We start from the raw sequence: 12,600 nt of genomic DNA, 5'->3' as shown, positions 1-12,600 counted from the left end.
GCAAAATAGATTAATAGAGTAGGTAGATCAAAAAGAATAAGAATTATTTCTTGTGAACCCTGGCTTCAGATATGTGTGTGTAGTGTGTACTGGGTCCTGATGTAAAATATATTTCTTATTGTGAGTCTATATCAAAAGTCTGAAAGCCACTGGTCTCAGAGGATGGTCTCACACAGACCTGGAGCATGGGAAGACTTATCAAGGGATGGGAAACTACAGAATGCTCAGCTCTATTCATTTAAAATTAACATCAGGAAACACAGACAGGAAGCCCCTTCTCAGACAAGGAAGAAAAAGGATTACCTAGAATCAGCATAGGAGGAGGATGCTGATTGTATAATTACATACCTCCTTCACAGCAGCTTCAGTCCATCAAGCAGATAGTATAGTTTATTTTTTACAGCACTAATTATGTAATTATCCATAACATTAAATCAGTTCCACCTGATTCAGTCTATCAGAGGTTTCCTGAAACATTCATTTGTTTATTATTTTTAAAAAGAACACTAAACTACCAATCATCTTGTATGTAAAACCAGTGTGGAGGCTGGCAAACTTTTCTTGAAAAAGATCTGTCAAATATGCCACTCTTGGCCCTTTGGGATAAATGGCAATTGAAATTTCATCTTAATATACCGTGTTGCTTCTACAAGCAACAGATTTCAGACCTGGTTATTTCCACTTATTTTAAGGTAAAGTTATTTTTCACCCTTAGGCACATACATATAGAGATAAACTTTAACAAATATTCCTGGCCACTTCATTTACTAAGTACCATTTGATAAACAGACAAAAATTGATAATGACAAAATATTTATTTTAATATTGCTAACTTTTAATAGTACACTGGAGAGAGGGGAAATTTTGGATAATTCCATCCAGAAAAATCAAGATATAGGCTCTATTAGTGTCTGACAGTTATATGCTAGGCACAGTGGAATCAAAGTGATCTAACCGGGACAATGCTTGGAGTCTAGTAGCAAGGTTCAGAATCACTATTCCAATTTGAAAATGTTTTGTCTCTCTGTAAAAATAGTTCATCCACATTTTTAATAAGGCCTCTTTAACACTGAGCATTTCAGGTCCTAGCTGAAAAAATATTGGCACCTACATGGGTCCAATTAAATAAGTAGCAATATACATATACAATTGTCCCTAGTTCTGGGCAATAATTCTGTAGTAAAACCACATTCTATATAATAGTCTTTATCTAACAGTTTAAAAAATCCTGCCAAGTAGCTAATTTCATTCAAGCTAAAAAACAAAAATAAAATCAACAGTCTTTCAAACATCCAAAGATTGCCGTCTTCCACGGTATTTCACATTTCCATTTCAACATTCAATTTCTTTAGACTGCTTTTGAGTCCTGCATAGACTATTATTCTGATGGGTATTTCTTTCACTCCAGAAAATACTTTTTAAATTAACCTTTTCAATTTAACTGAGGAGGACTTTCCTGGCAGCATAGTGGTTAAGCCTGTGTGCTTCCACTGCAGATGCACAGGTTTGATCCCTGGTCAGGGAACCAAGATCTCACATGTCTTGCAGTGCAGTCAAAAATAATTGAACAAAAACAAACAAACAATTTAACTAAGGAATAAAAGGAATTTTAAATATAATTGATTAAAAAAACTTTGAAGACTCAAATATTTTAGATTCTATTTAATATTTTGTGAGAGCAAATCTCATTATAGAATATTCCAATGGATCCCTCTCCACACATGGAGTTTCCACAGATTTCCAAAAACAAAGAAAAAAAGGAGGAGGAAGAAATACTAAATAGTGGTTTCACCTTCATTTACTTTAGATTTGATTATAAAATCAAGATATCCTCATAAAGCTTGAAACCTCCAATTAATCTATTACGTTTCTTTTTTAAACCTGTATCATGGAGAGCAACTCAAACTCATTTTTTTGTAAATGGGAGAAATAATTAGAGCAATTAAAATAATACACTAAGTGTTCTTCCTCAGAAATAACTGGTTCCTTTTAGACCTTTACAACTGGACAGAAGCATTTCACGTTGAAAATCGGATTTTCATACATAAAATATCAGCTCGGTATTCTCTCAAGTACACATCTGCTGCTAGAAATGATCATACTTTTGACTTTAAAAAAACACTTCAATATTAGAACTATACATAAAGAAAGCTTTGTGATATAACTCACTGCTGAGTTAAAATACAGTGGGTATGGCAGGTGCCTTAGCCTTAGCAAAGGCTTTTCTACTGGCTTGAAAAATAGAAAGAGAATTAGTTACCTATCTGGATTGATTCAACTTGATTTCTCTCAAAAAACAGATTCTCTCTTTGCTCTGCCACAGCAAATAGAGCACAGAGAATTTCAAAGGTAGGAGTAAACTTAAGAAGCCTTTCAGGTTATATGTTCTCACTAAACCTAATATTTTCTCCGAATTTTGAAAAGTGATATTACTCAGGTACCAAGAGCCTAAAGAAGAAAGATTTGAGAGAGTATGGGGCATGTTTCTGCTTCCATATAATACTTCTTGGTTTCATAGCTGAACACTAAGGTCTTTTAAGACCGCTCCCCCCACCAATATTTTATTAGGTAGTTCAAATAGTTTTAGTGCTACATCTCTGTATGTGATTTCTGATGAGTTCTAAGAATAAGTAAACACATGTTTCTGTCAAAGCATAGTTAAAGAAATGTAGTTTGTATAATAAATACTATATCTAGTGTAATAGTCCACAGTTTTATTAGAACTGAAAATCCTAATCAGACCTGACTGATTTTCAGAATATCCTATACTCTTCTCTCAAACACACCACTTCGTGGCATATATTTACACTCTAAGTTAAATAAAATTTACTTTGCCTTTGAACACTTTCATAATATACCACAAGAAAAACACAAAATGGTATTACGGGATTGAGGTTTGCTGTATTAATAGTTATTTACTTTAAAAATCCACTTATCTATCAACATTAGATTCATTATATCAATAAATCAATACTGACTATTACAGGTACTTTCATTTGTATCTACACATATTAAGTATAATAGATTTTCTGATGTGTTAGTTAGCATTGGTTTAATAGTTACATTTTCAGATACTAGAGGTAAACATGCTTATTACTCATCATTTACATTTATTAATATGTCTATACTTCTGTCTAAAAATAGCAGTTGCTTTACAGAGAAATTGTTAACACTGAGAACTGTAGCTTGTCATTTATTCCATTATATGTATAAAAAACCCATAATATTCTGACATATGAGTCTATTTCAGACATACAAAATAGAACTCATCCTAGAAGCCACTTAATAAAATCCTTAGGGCAAATGAGTATATTTGAAGACCTGGTTACATCAGAAGATCATCATTCTCTGAATATGTTCTTTTGGTAATTGAGATCATTTCCTGTTACTGATTCTCAGCTTTATGCTTCAGGGAATTTGTGATAAGCTGTTTTTTTGTTCAGGATTTTCTATAATATTCTACCTGCCCTGGACTAGGAAAAGTCCCAGTTACTGGACTACAAGGCCCTAGGACAAAAAATCCCTTTTCCAGTAGTATACTATTGCTATTCTTATGACTCTATCATTTTCATAGTTTTTAAAAATGTAATCTAAAGGTGTAACCGCAGGCTTTAAAGTAATGAAGATGGTAAATGAATAAATAAAATATGCTCAATACCCATCTCTGATACCTCTTCAAAAGGAAGAAATGAAACTTCACACAGAAGAATCCAAACTTCAATAATATAAAAAAATAATCACTGACCAACCTAAAATAAATATTTATGGGTGACAGGAGAAGAAGGGGACAACAGAGGATGAGTTGGCTGGATGGCATCACTGACTCGATGGACATGAGTCTGAGTGAACTCCGGGAGTTGGTGATGGACAGGGAGGCCTGGCGTGCTGCGATTCATGGGGTGGCAAAGAATTGGACACGAATGAGCGACTGAACTGAACTGAAATTGAATTAATTGAAGGGCAAAATCTGGGCTATCTCTATTCTATGAAAATGATTCAGAATTCCATATATGAAGATGGTAGAGATAAAAAGAAAATGCAAACCAATGTTAGACAAAAGCTATTTCTACAGGAAGAAATTTCAGGCACTTCCCTCTTCTAAACATTCATTAGTAATTTTTACTACTGGTCATTAAAAATCAATATCCATGTTGAATATTCATCTCATTGTTTCCTTTTAGAGTGGTTTAATGTTAAACATGATTAAAAAAAAAAAACTTATACCTTGTTTCTCTAGAATCATAATTGTAGCTAGAATTGTAGCACTGTAGCTAGAATTCTCTAGAATTGCAGCCATTGTAGTCTATATTGGCCAATGAGTTAATTTGCTGTTGTTGCGCTGTACTCAGTCGTGTCTGACTGTTGGCAGCCCAATGGACTGTAGTCTGTTGGGCTCCTGTGTCCATGGAATTTTTTAGGCAAGAATATTGGATCAGGTTCCCATTTCCTACTCCAGGGGATCTTCTGGACCTAGGAATCGAACCTGCATCTTTTGTGTCTTTTGCATAGCCAGGTGGATTCTTTAGCACTGGGAGTTAATTTAGAACCTTACAAAATAATTTTAAAGTTTAGTAGTTATTTTGCAATAATATTCACATGAGGTTTAAAGGTTAACAGTGACTAATTTTCCTCAAAAAAATTGTCTAACTTGAGTATAGAGCCTTTGCTACCACTTTCATTCTCAAACTATTATTTTACTTTTATAAATAAAGCAATGAATCTCTCTTGGTCACTGGTAATGAAAAGAGAACATCTTGTTTGTTACTTCACAAACTCAGAAATGTCACAAGCAAATCACAGTAACTACTCTCAACAATAAATGTCTTATCTAATGAATAATCATATAAGAACTCTTGTCCCCAAAACCAACACTAAGAAACCCCAATGTTTTTAGTAGATTTCTGAATATCATCTCACTCTTTTAACTATCATTTTAAATTACATTTTAAAAATTCAAACAAGACATAGATTATGATTTTAACAAATTACTTCACTCACATATTCCATTATATTTCTTTGATTTTTAAATTCCTGTTTATTGGCTATAAACTCACGAGCATAAAAATCATGAATCCAGCTACCCCTCTATAGGCAAGACTACCAGTTCTGATTGGAACAAAGAAGTGATCTGATTTCCCACTTCATACATGGCCAGTTTTTTTTAGATCTTTTTAAAAGTAACTATTAGTAGAGGCATTCTTTCAAATATCTTTAAATAGGAAATGTGATGTACAGATATGCTGTGCTAAGTCACTTCAGTCATGTCCAACACTTTTGTGACCCTATGGATGGTAGCCCACCAGCCTCCTCTGTCCATGGGATTCTCCAGGCAAGACTACTGGAGTGGGTTGCATGCCCTCCTCCAGGGGATCTTCCTGAACCAGAGATCAAACCCAGGTCTCTTTCGTCTCCTGCATTCACAGGCAGGTTTTTTACCACTAGCACCACCTGGGAAGCCCAGTTATGGATGGTGCTCTAAATTCTAAAGAGAATTCCAAAGTCCCCTGGCTCAGTCTTCTATATAATGTGGGACCCCTTTCTATAATATTAGAGGCCAGGTTATAAACTGGTGGCCTAAGGACCATTTGCAGCCCATACACATAGTCTATTTAGTCTGCACAGATTTTTTTTTTTTTTTTTACTTAAATCAACACATAAATCCAAATCTTGCCTTCTCTTGAAAATCCACCTGGAGAAGCATTTCTACTCCCCTTTGGATGAACCATTCCCTCTCCACTTCTCCACAGGTCCCACCAAATCCCATCAGCCCACTTCATTCATCACCATCCTGGTGCTTTAAACATCTAAACATTTCTGTCAGTGACCACTGTTTTGGAGAAAAGGTTATCCACTCTGTGGCTAACATCTCCAAGAAAGGGAAGGGAACTCACAGCTTTGCAAGATGACCAACTTCACTGTGAGCAACCTAAACAGTAGAGAGACCTGTCTTGAATAATTTCCAGTTACTCTGTCTCCTTAGAAACAATGTGAGTCTACTCTCTCTTCCACGGGAAAGCTTTCTAGATATCTTAAGACAATTAACCTTCCTAGGTCTTTAGTTCTAATTTAACATCCCCAGAACTCCCAATAGTCCTCATAATAATACATTTTCAAGCCTACCCATGGCCCCCAGCATGCTTCTTTGAATGGATAAACCCCATTTATGATCAATTTTCAACTATTATTTATGAATCCGTTCATCATGTACTCTATCAATGTTGTTCTGCACATATAATAAGGTAATATTTCCTTGTTCTATAGCAATGATTTTCAAACTATCTGGTCTCAACACCCCTTTACACTTTTAAAATTCGAGACAGCAAAAGAGACACTGATGTATAGATCAGTCTTATGGACTCTATGGGAGAGGGAGAGGGTGGGGAGATTTGGGAGAATAGCATTGAAACATGTATAATATCATGTATGAAACGAGTCGCCAGTCCAGGTTCGATGCACGATACTGGATGCTTGGGGCTGGTGCACTGGGACAATCCAGAGGGAGGGTATGAGGAGGGAGGAGGGAGGAGGGTTCAGGATGGGGAACACAGGTATACCTGTGGTGGATTCATTTCGATATTTGGCAAAACTAATACAATATTGTAAAGTTTAAAAATAAAATAAAATTTAAAAAAAATTCATTGAAGATTCCAATGAACTTTTTGCTTAAGAGAGTTATGTGCATGATATTTATTGTATTAGAAATTAAAAATGAAATTTAAAAAATATTAGTTCACTTTAAAAATACATGGTAATATAATAGCAAATTTCTATGAGTGATAATATAACAGCAAGTTTCTATGAAAAAATGTTTTCCAAAACAACATAAATTAGTAAGAAAAGCAGTATACATTTTGAAAATATTTTTAGTGTCTAACTTAATTAAAGATAGCTGGATTTTTATAACTGTTTCTGCACTCACTCTGTTGCAAAATCACACATAGGTAGCCTCTGGGAAACTAGGGGAGAATGAAAGTACAAAATGTAAATAATATCTTAACATTATTACATATACTTGACCTTGTGGACCCCTTAAAAGGGTCTCTGGGACCCTCCAGGGGACCCCAGACAATATTTGGGATCCAATCATGTTTTCATTAATATGTCTTAGGTTTCCAGTCAGTTTCTCTAGCATCCATGGCATTTTTTTCACTTACCTTGAGCTTGGGGTTAACTAAAATCATTAGTCCTTTCTCAAACAAACTGCTGTCATGTCAATGCAGGCCTTATACATATACTTCCTCACAGATGCCATTTTGTTGCTTTTAGGTTACTCTTTGGTAGTAGACACTGTTGCTGCCCTGCCCAGGTCCCCTTAAGGGCAGCGTACCCATTAGCACCCAGCTGTTGTAATTGTTGGCTGACAACACACAGCAGCCCTCTTCCCTGAAGAATTTCTCAGTAATACTGGAACCATCTTGCTTGGAAGCTATGTCTTCCTCTACATCAGGCAATGACAGACTGACAGATCAATAAGTGTTACAGAGTACAAAAGGTCAGCCTCAAGGAAACAAGGTGAGACTAATTTTGGGTATCTACGCTCCAGAGTTCTAAGGAGATCAGACTAAAGCTCATCTCGAGTGAGACCACAATCTCCCTTAGCTTTTATCCCTTGTTCTTTCCTGCTTCCATCACTCCCTTTCTCCTAAGAACATATCCTTAATAAGTCACTTCAACAGGAATCTCCATCTCAGGCTCAACCTAAGACATTTTTCATTTCATCAAGATTATTACAATATCAACTCTACCATATATTATATTAACTAACCATCTCAGCTGTACATCTAAAATATGCTAAGAGTTCCATTATAAAGTACTGCAGTAGTTATTAGAGTGTGGTGGTCCCTGTACCACCAGCATCAGCATAACCTGGGAACTTGTTAGAACTGAAAATTCTCAGGCTCCAATCCAAACCTACTGAATCACAAAGTCCATCACAGAGATGTGCCATAAGCAACTAATCCACTACTGCTACTGCTGCTAAGTTGCTTCAGTCGTGTCCGACTCTGTGCAATCCCGTAGACGGCAGCCTGCCAGGCTCCCCCGCCCCTGGGACTCTCCAGGCAAGAACACTGGAGTGGGGTGCCACTACTGTTGGATATTTTAATTGTTTCTACTTTTTCCTATTATAAATAATGGTAAAATGAATATCAGTTCAGTTCAGTTCAGTCACTCAGTCGTGTCCGACTCTTGGTGACCCCATGAATTGCAGCACGCCAGGCCTCCCTGTCCATCACCAACTCCCGGAGTTCACCCAGACTCACATCCATCGAGTCAGGGATGCCATCCAGCCATCTCATCCTCTGTCGTCCCCTTCTCCTCCTGCCCCCAATCCCTCCCAGCATCAGAGTCTTTTCCAATGAGTCAACTCTTCGCATGAGGTAGCCAAAGTACTGGAGTTTCAGCTTTAGCATCATTCCTTCCAAAGAACACCCAGGGCTGATCTCCTTCAGAATGGACTGGGTGGATCTCCTTGCAGTCCAAGGGACTCTCAAGAGTCTTCTCCAACACCACAGTTCAAAAGCATCTATTCTTCGGCACTCAGCTTTTGTCACAGTCCAACTCTCACATCCATACATGACCACAGGAAAAACCACAGCCTTGACTACACGGACCTTCGTTGGCAAAGTAATGTCTCTGCTTTTGAATATGCTGTCTAGGTTGGTCATAACTTTCCTTCCAAGGAGTAAGCGTCTTTTAATTTCATGGCTGCAGTCACCATCTGCAGTGATTTTGCAGCCCAGAAAAATAAAGTCTGACACTGTTTCCCCTGTTTCCCCATTTATTTCTCATAAAGTGATGGGACCAGATGCCATGATCTTCGTTTTCTGAATGTTGAGCTTTAAGCCAACTTTTTCACTCTCCTCTTTTACTTTCATCAAGAGGCTTTTGAGTTCCTCTTCACTTTCTGCCATAAGGGTGGTGTCATCTGCATATCTGAGGTTATTGATATTTCTCCTGGCCATCTTGATTCCAGCTTGTGTTTCTTCCAGCCCAGCATTTCTCATGATGTACTCTGCATATAAGTTAAATAAACAGGGGGACAATATACAGCCTTGACGTACTCCTTTTCCTATTTGGAACCAGTCTGTTGTTCCATGTCCAGTTCTAACTGTTGCTTCCTGACCTGCATACAAATTTCTAAAGAGGCAGATCAGGTGGTCTGGTATTCCCATCTCTTTCAGAATTTTCCACAGTTTATTGTGATGCACACAGTCAAAGGCTTTGGCATAGTCAATAAAGCAGAAATAGATGTTTTTCTGGAACTCTCTTGCTTTTTCCATGATCCAGCAGATGTTGGCAATTTGATCTCTGGTTCCTCTGCCTTTTCTAAAACCAGCTTGAACATCTGGAAGTTCACGGTTCACATATTGCTGAAGCCTGGCTTGGAGAATTTTGAGCATTACTTTACTAGTGTGTGAGATGAGTATAATTGTGCGGTAGTTTGAGCATTCTTTGGCATTGGCTTTCTTTGGGATTGGAATGAAAACTGACCAATGAATGAATATACTTTCATGTAAAACTTGAAAAAGTTTTAAATGTACACATGTAAAATTTTCTGTACATTTCTAATTATTTTCTGCAGTATACTTTGATGTAAAAGCACTGCACCAAAAAGGAAGATAGATGAATAGAGGGAGAAATATATAATACAGCAAGCACAGCAAAATGTTAATGTTGGAATCCAAGCAAAGAATACAGGGATGTTCACTGCAAAATTCTTTTTACTTTTTCATATGTTTGAAATTTGTTGGGAAATGTTGAAAAAAATTATATTTTATGAAGCTAAATTCCTAGAATTGGAATAGATAATTCATAGTATGTGCACATCTTTAAACTTTGTGAAGTTAAAACATCAACCAGAAAGTGTCAGTTTCCTCACACTGTCAACACCACTTTTTAGTGCTTTTCAAATGTCTGCCAACTTGTTAGGGAAGAACTAGTAATTTATCTTTTAAATCATCATCTCCATGTACATTTTTGAAGTTAATATATAATGAACTGAAAAGCTTCCTAACATGCTTGGCTTCATATATGATGTTCGTTATTCGAACCATGAAACAGTAATCAAAATTTGAACACCTACTCAAGATCCCCTGGAGGAGAAAAATGGCAACCCACTCCAGTACCCTTGCCTGAAAAATCTCTTGGACGGAGGAGCCTGGAAGACTACAGTCCAGAGAGCTGCAAAGAGTCGGACACAACTGAGTGACTAAGCACTCAATATACTAAAAACATTACCCCAAAAAACCTTAAATCTATATATAAATCAGGGGCACTTACTTTATTACCAAACACAATATCCTCAAGAATAAATTGCAAAGTAAGTTATACAGGCAATGGGATTCCCTGCTGGTCCAGTGGCTAAAACTCCGAGCTCCCAATGCAGGGGGCTTGAGTTCAAACCCTGGTCAGGGAACTAGATCCCACATGTTGCAGCTAAGACCTGGTGCAACCAAATATAAAAATCCCTTGGAGTACTTTAAAAAAAATAAATTTAATTTTAAAAATAAATAAAAAATAAATTATATAGGCAACAGTTACTTCCAGGCCAGCATAATACACAGACAGAAGGGGTTAGGGCTTAACTGTCACCAAAAAAAGTCTCCTTTCCCATTTTACCAGGATATTTGGAATTTGGAATTTAAGCATTATATTTCTTTCTTCATGTTGAAGCAATTAGATCCCCACTGATTCAATTTTAAAATTCAAGCATTTTACTTCAATATGGGTTCACATAATTATAGTTCATCCATAGGATGAAATGCAGTGGAGCCATTAAAAAATAACTAACTACAGATATCTACATCTACTGACATGGGAAGATCTCCATGCCATACTTGTTCATTGCAGAACACAAGTATGTATGTGTGTGTCTGACAGAAATATGCGTTGCATAAGGATACTTACCAAAATATTCATAGTGGTTACCTTCAGTTGAAGGATGTATGGGAGTTTTTATATATTTTTCTATTGTTTAATTTTACAATGGATGTATAAAAAATTTTGTTAACAACATAAAGTACAATAAGTCTATTTTCATTTTGATAAAAAGAAAGTTGAAAATATCCCAGAAAACCATTATGCCATTATTAGTAGCTTATTAAATTTTAATTTAGCAAGATTTTCAAGTCAAGGTTAAAGTCCCCTAAGGAATGAGACCCAGATCCAGCATATTTTAAAGGACAAAGGAGAAGAATTAAAGGTAGACTAGGTAAAGAGATCTCCATCATACATTACTCGGCTGAGGTATAGGCCTGGTATTATCCTGAGGGGATTTTACTGGAAAAAATCAATAAGCAACGGAAGGCATCTGTAGTTTTTAGATCTAAGAAAAACCAAAAGGGTGAAGCCTTGTGACAAGCTGTACAGACCCAGAGTGAATCTTAACTTTACCACAGTTCCTGATTTCAATATTAGAGAAGAAAATACCTCTTAGAAATGATATTCACTTCTCCCCTTACAACAGGTTCAGGATCTGATGGCAGTTAATTTTTTAAATATATTTATCAGATTCAAACTTTTACTTTATGCTTTACAAAGACTGAAAAGGAGAACATGATATGTTAAATCACTCACCTCCACAGGAAGAAATGTCTGTACATGGGCAGATGTTCCTTGATGTGACACTGCAGTTCCATTTTTAACTTGAAAATGTGTTTTACACATGTAGCCATCAGAACAGTCCTGTGTTCCATCACCAAAGAATACATAAGAAAAAGCCAATTATTGTGAGAATTCATCATTCTAAGAACTAGTGTCTCACAAGTTCCAAACCAAGCAATGAAAAACTAAGCATATTAAATGAGATGAGATAATATGGATAAATTCATCCAATTCATCCTGCACACAGTAAGTATTCAATAAATAGAAGTTTTAAGCCCCTACTTTTATCACCTATTAATGATGTTTCTTCTTCTCATAGGTTAAATACCTTTTTCCCCCAAGCACTTCAAAACATAGAATTCATAGAGCACCATAGGTTGGCAGCTGTTTAAAAATATATCAACTTTATAGAAATGTCTTGTCATATAATTAATATTGATATTCATTTAATAGAATATAGAGAAATAGAAATTTTAGGAGGACTTGCATCTTGAAGCTAGAAATGATCCACTGTTTCAATTTATTGCTCAAGGAAAGATCTCCATTAAGAGGTCCTGGAGAGGTAATCTTTCACCTCCTTCCGGAGCACTTCCAGGAACCCACATGTCACCCCCTTACACAACTACCACCTGCGTTCTGGTATACAACACACTGTTCACTGAAAAACCTTAGTTCTATATTGCACTGAAGTGTGTCCATTGAACCTTAATTCACCAGTTCTAGTTATGCCTTCTGGAGTCTAAACTCGTTTTCAGAGCCATTCTTCAAAGAGTTGAAGATAATTTCCACTATTCTCAAATGTTGGAAGGTATCCGAGCCCTTTACCAGTTGCATTTCTCTCCTGCTTCTTATGTAATGAATGCATACTAAGTCACTTCAGTAGTGTCCAACTCTTTGTGACCCTATGGATGGTAGCCAGCCAGGCTCCTATGACCATGGGATTCTCCAGGCAAGAATACTGGAGTGGGTTGCCATGCCCTCCTCCAGGAGATCTTT

At 36.5% G+C, this 12,600-nt stretch overlaps 1 protein-coding gene across 2 annotated transcripts in view; it reads right to left on the bottom strand.

The window, feature by feature from the left end:
• ATG10 (autophagy related 10) overlaps nucleotides 1-12,600 on the bottom strand; it is a 257,357-nt gene that overhangs the window by 169,102 nt on the left and 75,655 nt on the right. For both annotated transcript variants that reach the window (XM_061424322.1, XM_061424323.1), the window contains one exon: nucleotides 11,578-11,685. In XM_061424322.1, the coding sequence (XP_061280306.1) occupies nucleotides 11,578-11,685 (108 nt within the window). The remainder of the gene's footprint in view (nucleotides 1-11,577; nucleotides 11,686-12,600) is intronic.

The sequence above is a fragment of the Bos javanicus genome, chromosome 7 (genome assembly GCF_032452875.1).
Source record: "Bos javanicus breed banteng chromosome 7, ARS-OSU_banteng_1.0, whole genome shotgun sequence".
In the NCBI taxonomy this organism is placed as follows: Eukaryota; Metazoa; Chordata; class Mammalia; order Artiodactyla; family Bovidae; genus Bos; species Bos javanicus.
This window is presented reverse-complemented; position numbering and strand designations above follow the sequence as displayed.